The sequence below is a fragment of the Schistocerca americana genome, chromosome 2, assembly GCF_021461395.2.
Source record: "Schistocerca americana isolate TAMUIC-IGC-003095 chromosome 2, iqSchAmer2.1, whole genome shotgun sequence".
In the NCBI taxonomy this organism is placed as follows: Eukaryota; Metazoa; Arthropoda; class Insecta; order Orthoptera; family Acrididae; genus Schistocerca; species Schistocerca americana.
In genome coordinates this window covers 441,189,228-441,212,525 of record NC_060120.1, presented here as the reverse complement: position 1 = coordinate 441,212,525, position 23,298 = coordinate 441,189,228, and the positions used below count along the sequence as shown (strand labels likewise).

Below are 23,298 nucleotides of genomic sequence, written 5' to 3'. Positions count from 1 at the left end.
GAAATGAACGTTCCACAGGAACTGCAACTGCACTACCCATACTGTTACTTCCACACATGGTTTGGTGAGGCGGCACGGAACTGCAGACCACCCTGCTACTTCCCAAACGCCAATCGCAGGTAGGTCTGGGTGCTGCCTCCTGTGCACAATATGACAGGCACCCCCCAGTGCTCCATTCTGTCTGGGAACGACCAGATAATATCAAATGACTTTACATTAAAGACATTTCATCGGGATGCCTTTTCCTAGTGGATACAGGCGCCAATGTTTCGCTGCTGCCTGTGTCCTTCGCATCATCGAACATCCACCCTCATCATACTTCACTGCAGGCCGTGAATTCTACTAAACTACAATGCTCAGGTTCCACTTCCCACATCCTCTCACTCTCTGCTAACTGCAAACTCGAGTGGACATTTTTAGTGTGCAAAATTGATGAATCTATACTAGGCATTGACTTCTTGCAACACCACAAACTTTCACCGGACCTAGTGCGAAACACCGAGTTTCATCACCCGTCCAAGACTCACTTCCCCTGTGCTCCGTCGAGCAAACCCCCCCATGACACATCGGTCCAGGCTCATTTCATCCGTACATGCTCGTCTCGGTCGATGATGTTACAAGAAACAACACGGAAGTGCCTTGTCAAGCTTGAAAATGTCACTTGCCTACAGAAGGAAACCTTCAAGCTCTCCCTCTGGGTGCACGAAACTCAGCTCCACCTCTCCGATGCAGCAAAGCAATTACAGATACTACAGCAAGGACAAAGCAAGGTCAGTAAGTGCGCCGAATCTCGTTGCAGTCACAGCAACCGAGCCTCCGTGTGTTTACCTCTTGCTACCCCTCGCAACTGTGCTGTCAAGACTGCCATAACATGTACTGACAGCTCTGCAGGGCCACACCCTCTTAATACGGCAGCGTTTGACACTATGCCTGACACGAGTGCACAAACGCGACGAGCATCACATGTTCCTGAACTGACAGCTCCTTCCCTGCCCCTTGCGGACATGACCTCAAACTATGCAACTTTGGCTCCTGCAGGCTGCCGTGCGACCGCCACTGACAACACAAACAGTGCACTCACGCCAAATGTTTCGCCCGCGACTGTGCTGCCACAGGCCGCACCCTCAGACAATGGACTCACTAACGGCTCATGAGCTCTACCGAGCTCACCCGATCACAGTGCCACTGCTGCGGGCTGGCGGCCATCTTGTTGGCTCCTGGGATACTTCACTATATTGGCTCCCGTCGGATCCGTCGAGTGGCTCCGAACACCAGGAGCACGCTTTGCTTGCCCCGCCCACTACACATTGTAAACAAACAGCCTCCCGTGCCGCCGGCAACATTTCTGTTGTCACCAACGGCACGGCTCACAAGCTTCGCCTCACGCCAGGTCCCCCAGTCTGCAGTAAACCACGTCGACTTTGTCCCGAGGGCCTCTCCGATATTAAAAATCAGATTTCTGAACTACTAAGCTCCTGCGTAATTGAACCCTCTGCTAGTAGCTGGTCTACACCCATACATATGACACTCAAGAAAGGCGGGTACTGGCGCATGTGCAGAGACTACCATCGACTAAACGCACGAACAATTATGGACACCTACCCCATACCCAACAGTACCAATTTTACCAGTTCCCTCACAGGTGCGACCACGTTCTCTGTCACTGATTGCAAACGGGCCTACCACCAGTTGCCCATGGCACCTGAAGACATCGAGAAGACAGCAATCACCAGCCCCAATGGGTTATTTCAGTTTCGATTCATGCCCTTCTCTCTGAAAAACGCAGCCAAAACCTGACAACGCTTCATCAATGAAGTGCTATTTGACCTGAAATTCTGCTTTGCATATTTTGATGGCATTCTTGTGTTCAGCTCCTCTGTCGAGGACAACATTCGAGATGTGCAAACTGTTATGAACAGTCTTGCGGCAGCAGGCATTGAGACCAACCAGGAGAAATTGCAGCTACATCAACCCGCTGTCACTTTTCTTGGTTTTCGGGTCTCTGCCGACGGCATTTCACCGCCCCCTTGAGACTTTCGTCATTCAAAGAGCTCCAGCGCTTTCTGGGGATGGTTAATTATTATCACCGACATCTACCTCAGGCTGTGGAGATTCCGGCTCCACTGTCAGACGCCTTGGCAGGCACCAACACTTCTGGATCTCGGCCCGTTCCGTGGACCCCTGCTATGACTGACTCTTTCACTGCCCTCAAAAATCATCATGCCGAGGCCTGCACCATCGCGCATCCTCATCCCAATGCGCAGCTTTTCATCACCACAGACGAGAGCGATACTGCCATCGGCGCTCTCCTTAGTCCGACAATCGATGGCCAAGCTTCCCCTCTGCAGTTCTTCTTGCGCAAGCTCACCAATGCGCAACGGAAATATTCCGCATTTTACAGGGAGTTGCTCACGGTTTATGAAGTGATCATACATTTTAAGACTGATGTTGAGGGATGCCCTTTCTATGTTTTAATGGACCACAAACCCCTGGCTGCGGCCATTACTAACCCGCCAGCTGACCCACCTCCTCGCCGCTTCAGATACATGGACTTGATATCTCAGTTCACCACTGATGTCAGACACATAAAGTTTGCAGACAATATAGTTGCTGATTTCCTATCATGAGTCGGCGCCGTCCATTCACTGTTAGACCTCCCTGAACTGCCTAACCTCCAACCCGCCAAACCTGATTTCAGGCTCTACCTCTTCACTACACTTCGTCCGCACCACCCTCCCTGGCATTTCTGGTGAGATTTGATGCGACAATAGTACGGGCACGTTACGCCCCCTCATCCCAACCATGCTCCATCGAGCTGTCTTCAATGCATTGAATAGTTTAGCCCACCCCAGTGTTTGTGCGTCCGCCCGCCTCATAGCGGAGCGCTTTGTGTGGGGATGCTCCTGCATCACATGCTAATGCTGCAAAGTACACAAGCACACTTCAACCCCCCCCTGCCCCTCGGCACCTTTTTGATCCTTCCTGTGCGTTTCCAGCATGTTCATATTGACATTGTCGGCCCCCCCCCCTCCCCCCCCCCCCCCCACCCGGCTGTCCCCTCACCAATATTACGGAAAAACTGTTTCTCGAACTTTTGGCGCGTCATGGGTATCACATTTTGGATGTCTAGCTATCATCACGACTGACCAAGACTGACAATTTGAGTTGGCCCTGTTCAATGAGATTTGTAACATTTGTGGCATCTGGCGCATCCATACCACAGCATATCACCCGAAAAGTAACTGGCTAGTTGAGCACTGGCACCGCACTTTCAAGGCAGCTCTTTGATGCCACGACTCTCTATGGATGGAGACCCTTCCACTTGTGCTACTCAGCATTCATGCGATCTATAAGGAAGACCTCAAAGGCACAATAGCTGAGTTCGTATATGGCTAGAACATTGTTCTCCCTGGAGAACTTGTAAGCCCTTCTGCTTCTCTCCCTCAGTCTGACTTAACTTTCTTCATGGACCGCGTCAGATGCCACTTCATTAACCTCAATATCCCTCCAACCGCCAGCCACTTCCGCCCTAAGGTTCTTGTCCCGAAATCTCTGGACAATTGCGAGTACATGGTGCTCCGAGATGACACTGTCCATGCTCCCCTCCAACCTCCGTATACCAGCCCTTACTGAGTTCTCTGGCGCTCAGCCAACACCTATGACATCCAGATGAAAGATTCAGCTGTTACAGTCTCTCTCAATAGACTTAAGCCTGCTCATGTCGAGCCTTCTTCTACCGCCCCCCCCCCCCCCCTCCAAGCCCTCTTCAGGCCACAGCCGTGCCACTCACTGTCGTGGCTCACGATGCTCTGACCACTCCCTTCATGTCAGACTTACACACTCGGTCGAGTGACTTCCAGATCCAGTCGTCGAGCTCTCCTCCGTGCTCATCCTCTACTCTGGTCTCACGCACTTTGTCGAGTGTCCACATGCTGCCCACGTCGAGCTTACCTACAATCATGCCCTCACTGCCGGGCCCTTTGCCAGTCCCTTTGACCTCTCCACCGTCACCTGCCTCGCCCTGTTGAGGTTTCTCACGCCCCCCCCATCTTGAACGTGCCCTCGCTCGATGTGTCTGTGCCTGTCCCCCCAGACATAATCCACGACATCTCAATAATACTGCACAATTATACAGTGTTCGTTGTGTGTTTCTCTTCATGCAGTTCTCATGACATAATCTCTGCCATTCCCTGCCACCTGGTGAAATGTGTTTCCCTCCCACCCGACATCGACCTGGACATGCTTCGTGTGTTCGCCATGCCCACCAGAGACATCGTCGTTGTCGCTCTGTTCCACCCGCAAACTGTGTGTGTGAGTATAGTGTAGTATGTAAATAATTTTCAGGACCTAAAAATGGGTGAATAATGTGTGGTGCCGATGAAATCAACTCAAATATCGGTGCATCCTTCTTTCTGTGAACTAAGCTAAGCATTACCTTTGTTCTGTTCCACCATGTCAGTTCTTTGTGAGCCTTGCTTGTGTTTAGTGGTGAATAAATGAACTACTGCTAAATGATGGTTGTTTGGTGTAACTAACCTGAACATCTCCCTCAAATGTATGCAACATTATTATAAGTACTGCCACTTTGATGTGTTAAATTGTAATAAATAGGTTAAATATCGAAAGAAAATTGGTTTAAGTTGACTTGTCCTATTTAAAAGTACACATTTTGTACAAAATGTAATCAAATGGGACCAAATAAAAATCAATGAATCAATCAATATGCCACACCTGCAACTATTTTATTACTGTTTGATATTCTTTCCGTTAATTATCTGTTTGATTATTTATTTGTCATGTACTGAACTATGTAGTTCATTTATCTTGTAACTGATCTGTTTTGAAACTTTTTGTTGTTATTGACATTTGCATGAATGTGTATTGTATCCATCTTGGATTATTCTATTGTAGTTAATGGCATATATCCAAGTTTATATTATTGTTATTATTATTGTGTTAACTCTGACAACACCAATCGCATTTGACAATGCTCAAAGGTGGAATTAAACATTTATTTATTTAAGTTCAGGGTATATATTCTTATCACTTAATGACAGCTGAAATTTTCTCTAGGCATAATATGAAAACTAAGCATGCCATCTGAAGGAGCAGTCAACACTGGAAAACCCATCAAATGGTCGTATACTGAGGAAGAAGAAAGCAGCAGCAGTTTCATCCCATCTCAATGATTTTTTCTGAAGGGCTAGGAAAACCACAATAAAATAAGTACAAGTGCAATGTTCTTACATATTAATGTGCAGTCTCTTAAGAACAAACTTAATGAACTTCAGTATTGGCTGGAAAACTTAAACTGCACTGTGATTTCAATCAATGAACACTGGTTTAGCAACAAGAAACTATAATTAAGTGTACCATTTGGATATGAATTGGCTACCAGCTACTGTAGAACAAGTATTAAACATGGTGGTGTATCTGTATACAGAGTGTTACAAAAAGGTATGGCCAAACTTTCAGGAAACATTCCTCACACACAAAGAAAGAAAATATGTTATGTGGACATGTGTCTGGAAACGCTTACTTTCCATGTTAGAGCTCATTTTATTACTTCTCTTCAAATCATATTAATCACAGAAAAGAAACACACGGCAACAGAACGTACCAGCGTGACTTCAAACACTTTGTTACAGGAAATGTTCAAAATGTCCTCTGTTAGCGAGGATACATGCATCCACCCTCCATCGCATGGAATCCCTGATGTGCTGATGCAGACCTGGAAAATTGTATCACAGCCGTCCACAATACGAGCACGAAGAGTCTCTACATTTGGTACCGGGGTTGAGTAGACAAGAGCTTTCAAATGCCCCCATAAGTGAAAGTCAAGAGGGTTGAGGTCAGGAGAGCGTGGAGGCTATGGAATTGATCCGCCTCTACCAATCTATTGGTCTGTTGTTGAGAAGCGTACGAACACTTCGACTGAAATGTGCAGGAGCTCCGTCATGCATGAACCACATGTTGTACTTTTAAAGGCACATGTTCTAGCAGCACAGGTAGAGTATCCCATATGAAATCATGATAATGTGCTCCATTGAGCATAGGTGGAAGAACATGGGGCCCAATCAAGACATCACCAACAATGCCTGACCAAACATTCACAGAAAATCTGTGTTGACGACGTGATTGCACAATTGCGTGCGGATTCTCGTCAGCCCACACATGTTGATTGTGAAAATTTACAATTTGGTCACGTTGGAATGAAGCCTCATTCGTAAAGAGAACATTTGCACTGAAATGAGGATTGACACATTCCTGGATGAACCATTCACAGAAGTGTACTCGTGGAGGCCAATCAGCTGCTGATAGTGCCTGCACATGCTGTACATGGTACGGAAACAACTGGTTCTCCCATAGCACTCTCCATACAGTGACGTGGTCAACATTACCTTGTACAACAGCAACTTCTCTGATGCTGACATTAGGGTTATTGTCAACTGCACAAAGAATTGCCTCGTCCATTGGAGGGTCCTCGTCGTTCTAGGTCTTCCCCAGTGACGAGTCATAGGCTGGAATGTTCCATGCTCCCTATGACGCCAATCAATTGCTTCGAACGTCTTCCTGTTGGGACACCTTCATTCTGGAAATCTGTCTCGATACAAACGTACCACACCATGGCTATTGCCCTGTGCTAATCCATACATCAAATGGGCATCTGACAACTCCGCATTTGTAAACATTGCACTGACTGCAAGACCATGTTCATGATGAACACTAACCTGTTGATGCTACGTACTGATGTGCTTGATGCTAATGCTGTAGAGCAATGAGTCGCATGTCAATACAAGCACCGAAGTGAACATTACCTTCCTTCAATTGGGCCAACTGGGGGTGAATCGAGGAAGCACAGTATATACTGACGAAACTAAAATGAGCTCTAACATGGAAATTAAGCGTTTCCCGACACTTGTCCACATAACATCTTTTCTTTATTTGGGTGTGAGGAATCTTTCCTGAAAGTTTGGCCGTACCTTTTGTAACACCCTTTGTGTTAAAAATAGTGTGAACCTAATCTATGAAGTTATAGATGTGAGTGGACTGTGTATAGAAGCAAAATTTGATGCTGCAGCCATAATGTTGCCAAACCAGGAAATTACAATAGATTCAATATACTACTCCCCAAAACACAAAGAAAACCTGTTTGTGGAGCTTCTGGTGAAACTGATACTCTTGCTACTCAGATACAAAAATTACAGATTTGGTGATATCAATATAGACATTATGTTTAAGAATAGAAAGGTTGATCATTTGTGAAATACATTAAGATCCCTTAACTTCAGTTGTGTAAATGATAAACCCATAAGACAGAAAGCATGTATAGATAACATAATTTGTAATTTTCATCTAAACAAACAGAATAAACACAATCAAGCTAGACATTTCAGATCATGAGGGACTATGGCTCAGACAAACTCTTAACAGTAAAGCAACTGAAACTTCCACAGACTAGAAAAATTATAAGACCAGTTAATGAATCAAAGGTAAACAAGTTGATAAATAAATTGAATTTAATAAAATGTAATAAAATAATTGCCACTGCAAGTGCACATGAATCTAACAACAAATTTCTAGGACTGTTAACTGAAAATTTTGAAGCATGTTGTCCTAAACACTGCAAGAAAATATCAAAGCAAAATCGTTACACCAAACCACAAAATCTATAAAGCTGGTACACCCCACATCTAAGCAGAATAAGATCCATAATGCTACTCTATCATGATAGGTCCAAGAACAGTAATGATGACAAGGAAATGTACATAAAAGTGAAAAAGATTTACAGGTCTGACATCAAGGCAGCTGAGTGTAAAGCAAGTAATACATATATACTGAACTCAGTAAATAAATACAAAGCTATATGGGAAATTATTAAAACAGAAACTAACTGTGATGATAAAGTATACCAGTCACCAATTCCATCTGATATTCTAAATTTGCATTTTGTCAGTTCTCAATCAGATAACAGCATTATCGAGAATGTGAGTAAGGCAGAGGCACTGCCGCCAGAAATCAACGGTAAGCAGACAGACAGCTTTCACGGGACTTGTATAACTGAGAAGATGGTCAATGAATCAATAGTGAAACTCAGTAATTCTACAGAAGAGGATGACTATGGTCTCTCAAATTATGTTATTATTATTATTTATTTTATGGCCTTCATTGGACCACTGTAGTCAAAAATACAAAGTTCTAAACAAGTTGTTACACATGGATACAATTTGGTTTGATAATAACTTAATATATTTAGGTAATATAATTATTAGAGGCTATTCTTATATGAAAGGTGTTTTGCTCTTTTGTCTGCCCAATATTTCTTCATTCTTTCAGATATTTTCTTTCTTTCTTCATCTGAGACAACTCTTCCTGTACTCCTTTTATTAATTTTCATCTGTAGTCTGGTTTGCGGGTTTGCAGTATTCTGGTTTTCTCTGTCTTGTTTTTTAGGTCATCTACTGTAATTTGAAGTTCTTTTATATCTTCCTTAATTTCTGTGATCCATTTAATGTCGCTCTTACTATTTCACAATTTTTGTATTATTTTTTTACTAATTCTGTTTTCTGGAGTTCTCATCAGATGTCCAAAGAATGAGATGCATTTCTTCCTGATTGTGCTCATGACTGGTTTTATTTTCTTATATACTGTTTCATTTGATGCTATTCTCCAATGTCCATTTATTTTATACTGTTTATTTATACATGTCCTAATTATTCTTCTTTCTATTTTTAGTATTCTGTCAATTTCTGCTGTATGAGTTGTTTTGAAGATAGTTTCAGCTGCATATGTTATTTTTGGTTGTGTAACTGTTTTATAGTGTTTTAATTGTGCATCTATAGATAGGTTTTTTTTGTTGTATGTAGTTTTGGTAATGTAATTCGCATAGTTCAGTTTTTTTATTCTATTTTACCATGATGGCTTCTCATTTAGATTGTATGTTATTATTTCGCCTAAATATTTAAATTTATCAACAATTTTGATTTCCTGTTCTCCTATTGTAATTTTGTTTGCAAGTGGTGGATCAGTTAGCATTATCTCCGTTTATTCAAATGATATTCTAAGGCCTACTTTCTCTGCTATTTCTTGTAGTGATTTCACTTGTTGCCTGGCTTCTTGAATGGTGTTGGCTAGGAGAGCAAGATCATCACCGAATCCCAAGCAGTTTAAGCTAATATCATCTTTTGCACTTCCAATTCTTATCCTCTTTGGATTGTCCTTGTACCATTCTCTCATTATGTATTCCAGTGCACAGTTGAAAAGTAATGGTGATAGGTAGTCACCTTGTCTTAAGCCTGTTTTTATGAGGAATGGTTCCGAAATTTCTCCTCTAAACTTCACTTTTGATTTGGTGTTGGTTAGAGTGAGTTGTATTATTTTAATTAGTTTTGGATGGAGTCCTAGATTTCTTAAAATTTTTAATACTGAAGGTCTCTGGAGACAGTCATATGCCTTCTTAAAATCTACAAATGTTATTGCCAGAGGTTTGTTTCGTTTCTTGTAGTATGCCATAATCAATTTTAAACTAATTATCTGCTCTGCACAGCTTCTCCATGGTCTGAAACCTCCCTGATATTCCCCTAACTCCTGTTCTAATTGCTCCTTGATTCTTTCATATAGGATCTTGGATAGAATTTTATATGTGCAATCTAGGAGAGAGATGCCTCTGTAGTTGTCTGGGTTGCTCTTATCTCCATTTTTGTGTAGTGGGTGGATGATAGCTGTGGTCCAATGTTCGGTAAATAGTTCTGTTACCCAAATTTTTGTTAGAGCCATGTGTAAGGAGGTCTTGACTGTGTCACTTGCATATTTCCACATTTCAACAAAAACCTGATCTTCTCCACATGCCTTATAATTTTTTTGTTCTTTAAGAATTTCTTCTACTTCTTGGAAAGTTGGAGGGTCTAGTTTGTTAGGTTTGGTTTTTATTGGGGTATTTATGTTGATTTGTAAGGGTTCTTTGGGTTCCTCACAATTCAGAAGTTTGTAAAATGCTTTTGCCATGATTTCTGCATTTTCCTTGTTACTGTGTGTCATTCTTCCATCTTCATCTTTCAGTATTAGTGTAGAGGCCTCATATTGTTGTAGTTGTTTCCCAAAGATTTTGTAGTAGTTCCTGGAGTTGGTTTTATGATAATTACCTTCTATAGACTTTATAATATCTTTATGAAATCCTCTCTTGATTCTTCTAATTTTTTGAGTGAATTTTTTTCTTTCATTTTTTAGGTTGATGGCATTTTCTTCAGTTTTATGTGTTTGAAACTTTAATCGTGCTTGTTGTCTATCTTCATGGAATTTGTCACATTTTGATGTCCACCATGCATGTTTCCTTCGTGGATTCAAGGGAGCTAGATTCTCTGCTTCTTTTTTAAGATTAGGCACTAATTGTTCTAGATCATCTGTTAATTTGATGGTTTGTGTTATTTGTTGGTACTTATTATTTTTAATTAGCTGATGTGGGTCAAACCTCCTTTTTATTTTATTAGTTTTTCCGGTCCTCTTCTTTAATGGTGTGAATTTGATTTTAATTTTAACCATATAATGGTCTGAGCCTGTGTCTACTCCTCTCAGTACTTTAACATTGTGGATCTCCTCATGAAAATTTTTGTCCATACAGACATGGTCTAGCTGCCATTAAATATATCAGATATATATATTAAATATATCAGAAATCAAATTGTAACACCACTGACTAAAATAATCAACAAAATTTTAAATGAAGGTAATTATCCAGAATGTTTAAAAATATCTGTAGTTAAACCAGCACATAAGAAAGGAGATATAGCATCACCAGATAACTATTGACCAACATCACTTATACCCATAATATCAAAAATAGTAGAATATTGCATTCATAAACAGACGAGTCAATATTTTGAACATAATCATATACTAACTTCCTCACAGTATGGTTTCAGATCCATCCATTCTACAGTCAAAGCAGTTGAGAGAATGGTAGCATAAATACACAATTGTTTTGAAAATAAAGATATTGGCTGTGCAACACTGTTGGACCTCAGGAAAGCTTTTGATATGGTCTCCCACAATATTCTAATAAAAATACTCTACCATTCTGGAGTGAGAGAGAATGCCCTATGCCTAATGCAGTTATACTTGGACAATAGAAAACAGTTAGTTAAGATAAATAATGAAATGTCAGAATGTCTTCCAGTTGTAAAGGGTGTGCCTCAAGGATCTGTTCTTGGACCTTTCCTTTCCATTATTTATATAAGTGATTTACCTGCATGTGATGCAGTGCTATATGCTGATGACACAACACTCATCACATGTGATACAGATCTTGAAAATGTGCAAGACAGCATGGCAGTGGCAATGGAGAGGTGCACTACTTGGTTTGAGACAAATGTACTGCAGAAAAATGATAATAAAACTGAAGCAATTGTAACCAATCTGAATGCTCCCAGTCATGATAACAAAACACTGAAATTATTAGGATTTCATATAGATCAAAAATTCAGCTGGAATAGCCACATAAGGAAGACATGTGGCAAATTGGTATGTGCCATATATCTTCTGTACAAGCTGAGGAGCAGTGTCATAAAAAGCTTCTGTTATATGCAGATTTTACATTCTTCCATTCCCACCTGAGTTATGGAATACTACTATGGGGCAATTCCATAGACTCAAAATTTGTGTTTAAATGGCAAAAGAAAGCCATAAGGTGCATAGCAGAACTTACCCCATGTGAATCATGTCGAGAATATTTTAAAAAACTAAATATAATGAGAGTGCCTGACCTGTATATTTACAGCTGCCTTGTCTTTGTTAAAGAGAATCTGAGTATATTTTACTTAAGGAGAAGAGTCCATGACCATAACATAAAAAGTGGACATACAATTAATATGCCATATGCTAGGCTTGCAAAGTCACATAACAGCTACAAATATCTTGCTCCTGGCTACTTCAACAAATTACCTGAAAATGCCTACACAGTGACAGTAAATAAATTTAAAAACAGTTTATTGAGGTGAATCAAAAGTACAGGGTGTCCACAACGAGACTCCAACATTTTAATATCCTATGTCTCTCTCATCTCAAATGGTGGACATGTGAATCCTGAAGGGGCAGACAGAGCAACTCAACAAGTTTGTGGTGTGCAAATTTGATACACCAAGTGGCCGTAGTGGAGCTGCAATCAATTGTTTTAGCAAAATGGAGGATATGAAGGAGCATGCACAAGTGGTCTGGTGGTATGTAGAGACAAAATCGGTGACTCAAGTGCAAAGAAACTTTCGTCGAGTTTACAACAAAGCGCCTCCGTCCTTCAGGACTATAAAGAAGTGGTGTGATCAGTTTTTGGCTACTGGGAGTGTTGCGAAAGGGCATGGTGGTAGTAGGCCTGGGATCAGTGAACATCATGTGGAACAAGTGTGGCAGTCATTCGAACAAAGTCAGTGTGACAGGCAGCATGAGAACTTCGTATGAAACGTTCAACAGTGCACAAAGTGCTTCATCAGCAATTACGTTTGTATGCATATAAAGTGCAGGTTGTGCAAGAAATCAAGTGTGATGATCGACCAAAGCGAGAAGAATTTGCATGTGTCATGTTAGATCGCATTGCCGTGGACGAGACATTTTTATCACGTGTGATGTTTACTGACGAGGGGCTGTCAATCGTCACAATGTGCGCATCTGGGGGTCTGAAAATCCACATGCACCTGGGGAACACATGCGCGACTGTCCAAAAGTTAATGTGCGGTGTGGTTTGATGATAAATCGCATTGTTGGGCCATTTTTCTTTCAGGATACGACTGTGGATGGATCACTCTACCTGCACATGTTGGAACAATTTGCCGTGCCACAGATAACAGACCTGCAGCCAAATGTGCTGTTTGAACAGGACGAGGCACCACCCCAATGGAGCCTTGATGTCCGATTATTTTTAAATGACACATTCCCGCATCGATGAATTGGCTATGGAGGTCCAATTCTTTGGCTGCCACATTTGCCCGACATAACCCCCCTCGATTTATTCTTGTGGGGTTATGTGAAAGACCGGGTACACGCTACACCAGTAATGGACCTGCAAGACTTGAAATAGCGAACAACAATTGTCATCAACTCTGTCACAGAACAGACGTTCTGTAACACATGGCATGAAATCGATTATGGATTTGATATTCTTCGTGCTACCCGTGGCGCCCATGTTCAAGTGTACTGAACTGTCCACCTGTGTATGAAAACTTGATGAGCTGCTGTATGATTTCCCTGTATTTGTTCATCAATAAATTGTGTTTCCTCTCAGATTTTATGAGTTCAAATGTTGGAGTCTCATTGTGGACACTCTGTAAAGTAATTTACTCTGCTCAAGAGTTCCTTGAGTATGTGACAAATGAGCCATTTTCCTTATGAGAATGAACTATAAATTAATTGCAAACTATACACACACCACACTGTGCAACTATTTTATTACTGTTTCATGTACTTATTGTTAATTATCTGTTTGATTATTTATTTGTCATTCACTGATCTATGTAGTTCATTTATCTTGTAATTGATCTATTAGGAAACTTCTTGTTGTTATTGATATTTGCACAAATATGTACTGTATCCATCTTGGATTATTATATTGTAGTTATTAACATTGGTCATCTCAAAGTTTATATTATTATTATTGTTATTATTATGTTAACACTGATGACGCCAATTGCATGTAAATAAGCTCAACAGTGGAATAAAACATTTGTACTTGTATTTGTAACTCGGTATCCTTCTACATCTACCATATGGGCAAGCTAAGAAAACTCCCAATGAGGTATGCAGTTTTATTCTCCATTCTTTGAATATCTATGTCTCATATAGTAATAAAGAACTCAGGTTGTTCTGTGATGGCTGTCCAGGCCAGAATGAGAATAACACTCTTATCAGATTTTTAACAGCTATAAGTGCTCAGCGGCATGTTTTGAACATAAGACTTCTTTTCCCTGTCAGAGGACACTCCTTTCTGCCAAATGATAGGAACTTTGCTGTAGTGAAAAGAAGACTGAGATATGTAGACAGACTCTACACAATGAAGGAAGTGTGTTAACACATAGTCAGCTCTAGCACTAAAGGAAATTTTACAGTTACTATTGTTGAAAGTGGGAATGTTTATGATTGCAACAACTGGTGGCCAAATTATATCAAAAGTAATGCCACTTTCACAGACTCATCTATTAAGCACTTTCCAAAAGATAAAAAGGTATTGTTCACTGTTTCAGTTTTTTTGAATTCTATTTTTCTGCAGAACAGATAGGAACAGTTGTGGCAAAACCATTTACAGGAGGAATAATTGAACATTCTTTCATCCTTGGGCCAACGTATCCACATATCACAGAACTACCATGCAGACATGCTTATCCAAATGGTGCATGTCCAGTCAAAGAAAACAAAATTAAAGATATACACAAAATGCTCAAGTACATTCCTGACTGTAATGAATCTAGAGCATTTTGTGAGAAATTTGTAGCTTGGGAAACAAAGACAAATGAGTAAAATTGCACTTTTTTATGGGAAAGTTTGTCATGCATGTTTATTTCTCTGGATGAGTTACTGTTCTATATATTCTGAATGTGTTTTTCAATAAAGAAAATACATTTTTCTGTGTTTATACCTCAGAATTTTATTGCATAAGAAGCACAACTGAAGTTAGTTTGAAAATCAACTGAAGTCCTTTTTTAAACCGAAATGTGAACATAAAGGGATTACAAGGTCATGCTTTTGTAATGACAGTTTTATGTAATTTTGATGTATGCAACACATCATGCAATAACTTTTTGCAATATTTGCTTCAGTAAGATAATAGACAGTTTTTTGTTGTTTCTGAAAATGTACCTCTAGGGACTTAGTCATTTTGCAAATTCACAATTCAGTAGAAGACTATAATTTTTCTTCAGAAATATATTTATAAATGACTTTGATTCCAATTTACACCAATGTACTTTATCTGGAAGATCTTCAAAATATAAATTTATGGCTCTCAATCAATAATGGAAAAAATGCTGTCCATTGCACTTCTAAAAAGAAAGACTCCAAATTACAAGAAAATGATAGACAGCACATTCTTACATAACCCCATGTTGCTCCAGATAAGGTAAATTTTGAAAACAAAGTTTCGCTTGCCAGACTAAAGTAAGAAAGTACCACCAACAAGCGGATCATTCCAGCTGAAGCACTGTGGTTTTTAAAACAATATTCAGGTTAATGATATAGCCTACTATATAATTCACAAGCATCAGTCCAATGAAGACATAAAAACAAGTGACAAGGGCCATATTCATATTGGATATTTATTTGAAAGAAATTTGCTGTTCCTAAGAAGCATTTTTTTTTTTAAACTTCTCTGGTGATTATATTTGTTCAGTGTTAGTTCTACTGCTCCATATCACCGATTCTCAGGCAGTAAACCAAGAATCAAAACTCCTGAGACAGTACAACTTAACAAAGAATGAAAATTATTGTTTTATTTGTATTTAAGATTGAAAAAATGGGGTAAGACATTTTCAATTTTAATAAGCTATTTCATTTGTTCATTGTTTTAACTGTTACTTCTAAAGTTCAATTATTTTGACCCATTTATTCTGCCATCAATTCATGTGTCCTTCAGTGCATTTGTGTCATTTTATCTTAGTAGCAAATAACTCCACATTGTCTCAAATTAACTTTTCTACTTATTGTTGGAATACCATGTTAACTTGATGCAAGGCAATAATACTGCAAATAACCAAATGATCATAAATTTTTGTTTCATATGATTATGTAGATATTTATAGATTTAAGTTAGCTTTAAGTTTTGCCTTGATGATAGACACCAGGAATTTGATTAAAAGACATAAAGAAAATTTGATTAAAAGAAATAAGAGGAATTATTTTGCCTTCCATACACTATCTTTATGAAACATACTTTCCTTCAAAAAGATGTGAACTTATTACCTGTTGGAATAAACAGCACGAGCTAGTTCTATTCTCTGTTGAACACCCATAGATAGAGTTTCATTTGCAATTGCTGTTTCATCTTCTGCAGCTAGGTTTTGTAATACACTACTCAGAAGGCAGCTGTAAACTGCATTGTAGTACCTGTTGTAGAAACGAAGTAAATAAAATTATTTGTGGTAAAACACATTTTATACTGAACTAACTGAATAAGTTGCTGATGATAAGAATTAAACAAGAATATCTTTTTCTTTGATCCAATCAGGAACCTACAAAGATATGGAGCATCAATAAATACAGATCATTAGTTGAATTTTTGGTCTAATATTTAGGAAACACTACTGCTACTGCATTTGAGAATGCTATTCATGACATGTAATCTTTACAAATACAGGAGCAACAAGTTGGGGAAACAACAGAAAAAAGAGGAAGTACTGGGTGTACATATTGTTTGATATTTGAAAAAAGTATAATTTTATGTTTTATATTTGCAGCCATGCAGACTTTGTTTGTGACAACCTCACAACAGAAACTGATGTTTTAAGTAAATTGTAGGTTAATTTTTCCTTCTCACGGCAATCAATTTTATAATTACCCTGTGAAAAACTAAAAGTTTTGTGAGTATGGCACTGTATTTACTGTGAAACAACTATCAACAAAATACATCAGTAGAGACAGACACAGTCAAAATGTCAATTTTATTGACTGATAGGTATTTTTTTTACCTCAGGATAAATTAATAAATAAATGTGGTATCACAATCAGAAAAGTCTTTCATAAGCTGATTATTGCTGTGGAAGTCTACACAATTACATCTAATGATGATATGCACACTGAATGATGAATGCTTTCAGTTTATTTCTGAATGCTTTCAAGATTAAAAGGTCAGTCTGTTTCATCTGGGGGCCACTTTGAGCACAAAGCCATTGAGCAACTGGTGTGCCACCTGAAGGGAGCATTGGCAGAATATTCCAGTATGTGACACAAGTGATCTCATAACTCACACCACAGCAATAAACGATAAAAATCAAGAGCAGACAACTACTTAGCCTTTCCAACTTAATGTTACTGAGTCTGGTATCTACCTCTGGAAGCTGCATCATTTTTGCTCTTCTTGTTCACAAAATAACTTACGGACACGCAGTGTATATTATTGTTTTTAAATGCATTATTTGCTCATTTTATAACCTGGTACAACTCTGACTTTGTATACCATTTATTTGGGAAAGATACACTCCTGGAAATCGAAATAAGAACACCGTGAATTCATTGTCCCAGGAAGGGGAAACTTTATTGACACATTCCTGGGGTCAGATACATCACATGATCACACTGACAGAACCACAGGCACATAGACACAGGCAACAGAGCATGCACAATGTCGGCACTAGTACAGTGTATATCCACCTTTCGCAGCAATGCAGGCTGCTATTCTCCCATGGAGACGATTGTAGAGATGCTGGATGTAGTCCTGTGGAACGGCTTGCCATGCCATTTCCACCTGGCGCCTCAGTTGGACCAGCGTTCGTGCTGGACGTGCAGACCGCGTGAGACGACGCTTCATCCAGTCCCAAACATGCTCAATGGGGGACAGATACGGAGATCTTGCTAGCCAGGGTAGTTGACTTACACCTTCTAGAGCACGTTGGGTGGCACGGGATACATGCGGACGTGCATTGTCCTGTTGGAACAGCAAGTTCCCTTGCCGGTCTAGGAATGGTCGAACGATGGGTTCGATGACGGTTTGGATGTACCGTGCACTATTCAGTGTCCCCTCGACGATCACCAGTGGTGTACGGCCAGTGTAGGAGATCGCTCCCCACACCATGATGCCAGGTGTTGGCCCTGTGTGCCTCGGTCGTATGCAGTCCTGATTGTGGCGCTCACCTGCACGGCGCCAAACACGCATACGACCATCATTGGCACCAAGGCAGAAGCGACTCTCATCGCTGAAGACGACACGTCTCCATTCGTCCCTCCATTCACGCCTGTCGCGACACCACTGGAGGTGGGCTGCACAATGTTGGGGCGTGAGCAGAAGACGGCCTAACGGCGTGCGGGACCGTAGCCCAGCTTCATGGAGATGGTTGCGAATGGTCCTCGCCGATACCCCAGGAGCAACAGTGTCCCTAATTTGCTGGGAAGTGGCGGTGCGGTCCCCTACGGCACTGCGTAGGATCCTATGGTCTTGGCGTGCATCCGTGCGTCGCTGCGGTCCGGTCCCAGGTCGACGGGCACGTGCACCTTCCGCCGACCACTGGCAACAACATCGAAGTACTGTGGAGACCTCACGCCCCACGTGTTGAGCAATTCGGCGGTACGTCCACCCGGCCTCCCGCATGCCCACTATACGCCCTCGCTCAAAGTCCGTCAACTGCACATACGGTTCACGTCCACGCTGTCGCGGCATGCTACCAGTGTTAAAGACTGCGATGGAGCTCCGTATGCCACGGCAAACTGGCTGACACTGACGGCGGCGGTGCACAAATGCTGCGCAGCTAGCGCCATTCGATGGCCAACACCACGGTTCCTGGTGTGTCCGCTGTGCCGTGCGTGTGATCATTGCTTGTACAGCCCTCTCACAGTGTCCGGAGCAAGTATGGTGGGTCTGACACACCGGTGTCAATGTGTTCTTTTTTCCATTTCCAGGAGTGTATATGTGCACTTGTATCAGGTTAAATGCCTGTATACCATGCTAGTATCATATGACAACAGTGGTAATGCCCACCCGGCTAGCCGAGCGGTCTAACGCAATTCTTCCTGAACGGGAACATGTGCTGGTCCCCGACATGAATCCGCCCAGCGGATAAGTGTCAAGGTGTGCCGGCAAGCCTGTGTATGGTTTTTAAGGAAGTTTTCCATCGGTCTCAGTGAATGCGGGCTGGTTCCCCTTATTCCACCTTAGTTACACACGTCAGCAATTGCTGTGCAAACACGGTCTTAACGTATGTGTACACCATAATTACTGTCCACGCAAACACTTGGGGGGTTACACTCATCTGGTACGAGATGTTCCTGGGATCCTGCGTGTAGAGGGGGAGGTGGGGAGGGGGGGGGGGGGGAGGGGGGGGGCGTCCACTGGGCCCCTAACACTACACAATTCTGCGATTGGTGTGGGGCAGCAGTGGGGTGATTGGACAGTTGTAAGCTGTTGTGGGGTTGTGAACCACTGAGGGCTATGGCAGGGATGAAGCTTCTCTGTCATTTCTAGGTCCTCAGTTCAATGCACAGTACACACACACAGTGGTAACATGTTTTCTCATGTTCATATCCTGACATCTAACACAAAGGTTGGAAATGTGGGCAGACTTGGAAGAAAGATATAAGCAGCAGTAACTGTAGTCCAAAAACATCACAGGAGCAGATAGTTAGTTTGTTGGCTAACAATGGAATCACTACCTCTATCAGCACCAACATCTACTTTATTTAATAAAACAGTACAGGAATGAGATGACTAATTTTGTGGGGATATGGACTTGTACTGAGGCTGTTATAATTTGAACTTGGTAAATTTACCACCCCTCTGTACTGCATCTCTTCTTTTTGTCGATTTCATTTTCAGTCCAGTTGGTCTTGTGCTGGAAACTGGACACAAGTACTCAGTCATCCAATTTCTGTGAAATGATAGAACAAACTTCCTCTTTTATCAGCATACGGTCATCCAACATTCACAGTTTGGAAACACCTCACACAATGAAAGTCTGCCATGTGATAACTGACATTACTGTTCTGTATTCATCTAATTTGAGAGACCATAGCAGACTAACTGACTTCTTTTCATCCAAAACATAATTTTTGATTGTCAAAAATGTCCTCACTCTATGGAGCACAGTGTAACTCTAAGGCAGGTGTATTGACTGAATGACAAATAATGAAGGGTTCAAAAAAAATTTGCTTAGTATCAATATTAGGTGCAAGCCTTGTAACTTAGGTAGAGACGGACAGTGTACCATGTAAGGGTACAAAGACTCCCTTACAAATGTTGATTTTATATCCATGTATTATAGCTTCAAATAAATGAACAAGCAGAATGAGTTGAGAATTAAGAGTGTTTCTTGTTAATATTAGAATTCTTTCATTTTTGTAAGCTGTGGTTGTTGTATTCTTTAAGATATTCCTTTCGAGGTATGTGTGGCACCAAGAGCAGTCAGACTGCCCTTGACATCATTGCAAGTACAAGCAAAGAGACCACAGCCTGTGAACAGCTCCAAGCAATACTGAATACTGGAACGTACAGCTGACAAGAATTTCAATGGAAAATTCAATTGTTTCTGGTGTGAGAATGAGACTGATCAGTCCTGCTTGTCTGTATTTGTCTATGTTCATAAATAAAAAATAAATTGTCATTCTGTATTAGAGGGATGGTGCTACTCCTTTAGTTGATAGTGTGATGCAAAACAAAAATGTATTTGTTGAGAGTCAGTTGATGTTTGCTCCACTGAAGATTTAAGATAGTCAAAGACCCTTGCAGCAAACCCATTTTGTCAGCCCATTAAGAAACCACTGATTTCATGCTCACTGATTGTGAATTGGAGGTGAAAAGTAACATAGTCATGTTCCATCTTTCAGCAAAAGGCCCCAAACACTGTATATAAAGGTCCTCAAATGTCAAGCATGGCAGAGTTCAGGAGTCTAGTGATCAGAAGAGTTCCAACCAAGAATGACTGAGAGCCTACAGTGGATCCCATGTGAGTGAGCATTATCTTCATTCAAGTGTGTACACTAAGAAGGACTTACAAAACTTGCCTGTATGTGTCTTTGGACTACAGTTATTGGTTTCCATCATATATTTGTCTACATGTACCTATGTCTGTATGTCATTTTCATTGCGATGAGTACTTGAACCGAAGAGTTCAGTTAGAAAAATATAATCTGGCTCTTCCAAGATTCATGGTATATAGTACCATATGTTACTATGTATACCCAAATCTTAATAAAGTTATACGCTGGGATCGCCTTTTTTCTGGTAATTTATTGGTTAATCTAGTAAGCCTCATCTATGTTTTATGCCTACTGCAATCATAAACTGGTGTCTGTGCAGTTCTGCATGTTCCTTGCAAACACACGGAGATGCAATATCCTTTTGTACTATCTCCAACCAAAGAGACATGAAAAATCTCAGCTTCATCATGTTGTTGTTGTTGTGGTCTTCAGTCCAGAGACTGGTTTGATGCAGCTCTCCATGCTGCTCTATCCTGTGCAAGCTTCTTCATCTCCCAGTACCTTCTGCAACCTACATCCTTCTGAATCTGCTTAGTGTATTCATCTCTTCGTCTCCCTCTACGATTTTTACCCTCCATGTTGCCCTCCAATACTAAATTGGTGATCCCCTGATGCCTCAGAACATGTCCTACCAACCAAACCCTTCTTCTGGTCAAGTTGTGCCACAAACTTCTCTTCTCCCCAATCCTATTCAATACTTCCTCATTAGTTATGTGATCTACCCCTCTAATCTTCAGCGTTCTTCTGTAGCACCACATTTCGAAAGCTTCTATTCTCTTCTTGTCTAAACTATTTATCGTCCATGTTTCACTTCCATACATGGCTACACTCCATACAAATACTTTCAGAAATAACTTCCTGACACTTAAATCTATACTCGATGTTAACAAATTTCTCTTCTTCAGAAATGCTTTCCTTGCCATTGCCAGTCCACATTTTATATCCTCTCTACTTCAACCATCATCAGTTATTTTGCTCCCCAAATAGCAAAACTCCTTTACTACTTTAAGTGCCTCATTTCCTAATCTAATTCCCTCAGCATCACCCGACTTAATTCGACTACATTCCATTATCCTCGTTTTGCTTTTGTTGATGTTCATCTTATATACTCCTCTCAAGACACTGTCCATTCCATTCAACTGCTCTTCCAAGTCCTTTGCTGTCTCTGATAGAATTACAATCTCATCGGCGAACCTCAAAGTTTTTATTTCTTCTCCGGGGATTTTAATACCTACTCCGAATTTTTCTTTTGTTTCCTTTACTGCTTGCTCAATATACAGATTGAATAACATCGGGGAGGGGCTACAACCCTGTCTTACTCCCTTCCCAACCACTGCTTCCCTTTCATGTCCCTCGACTCTTATAACTGCCATCTGGTTTCTGTACAAATTGTAAATAGCCTTTCACTCCCTGTATTTTACCCCTGCCACCTTTAGAATTTGAAAGAGAGTATTCCAGTCAACATCGTCAAAAACTTTCTCTAAGTCTACAAATGCTAGAAACGTAGGTTTGCCTTTCCTTAATCTTTCTTCTAAGATAAGTCGTACGGTCAGTATTGCCTCATGTGTTCCAGTATTTCTACGGAATCCCAACTGATCTTCCCTGAGGTCCAGTAGTTTCTACTAGTTTTTCCATTCGTCTATAAAGAATTCGTGTTAGTATTTTGCAGCTGTGGCTTATTAAACTGATTGTTCGTTAATTTTCACATCTGTCAACACCTGCTTTCTTTGGGATTGGAATTATTATATTCTTCTTGAAGTCTGAGGATATTTCGCCTGTTTCATACATCTTGCCCACCAGATAGTAGAGGTTTGTCAGGACTGGCTCTCCCAAGGCCGTCAGTAGTTCCAATGGAATGTTGTCTACTCCGGGGGCCTTGATTCGACTCAGGTCTTTCAGTGCTCTGTCAAACTCTTCATGCAATATCGTATCTCCCATTTCATCTTCATCTACATCCTCTTCCATTTCCATAATATTGTCCTCAAGTACATTGCCCTTGTATAGACCCTCTATACACTCCTTCCATCTTTCTGCTTTCCCTTCTTTGCTTAGAACTGGGTTTCCATCTGAGCTCTTGATGTTCATACAAGTGGTTCTCCTATCTCCAAAGGTCTCTTTAATTTTCCTGTAGGCAGTATCTATCTGACCCCTAGTGAGATAAGCCTCTACATCCTTACATTTCTCCTCTAGCCATCCCTGCTTAGCCATTTTGCACTTCCTGTCGATCTCATTTTTGAGATGTTTGTATTCCTTTTTGCCTGCTTCATTTATTGCATTTTTATATTTTCTCCTTTCATCAGTTAAATTCAATATTTCTTCTGTTACCCAAGGATTTCTACTAGCCCTTGTCGTTTTACCTACTTGATCCTCTGCTGCCTTCACTACTTCATCCCTCAAAGCTACCCATTCTTCTTCTACTGTATTTCTTTCCCCCATTCCTGTCAATTGTTCCCTTATGCTCTCCCTGAAACTCTGTACAACCTCTGGTTCTTTCAGTTTATCCAGGTCCCATCTCCTTAAATTCCCACCTTTTTGCAGTTTCTTCAGTTTTAATCTACAGGTCATAACAAATAGATTGTGGTCAGAGTCCACGTCTGCCCCTGGAAATGTCTTACAATTTAAAACCTGGTTCCTAAATCTCTG

The 23,298-nt window shown here is 40.8% G+C and overlaps 1 protein-coding gene across 1 annotated transcript in view; it reads right to left on the bottom strand.

The window, feature by feature from the left end:
• LOC124596565 (ATP-binding cassette sub-family C member 12-like) overlaps positions 1–23,298 on the bottom strand; it is a 526,900-nt gene that overhangs the window by 275,312 nt on the left and 228,290 nt on the right. Inside the window, exon 14 of the mRNA XM_047135749.1 lies at positions 15,934–16,077. Coding sequence (XP_046991705.1) covers positions 15,934–16,077 — 144 coding nt within the window. The remainder of the gene's footprint in view (positions 1–15,933; positions 16,078–23,298) is intronic.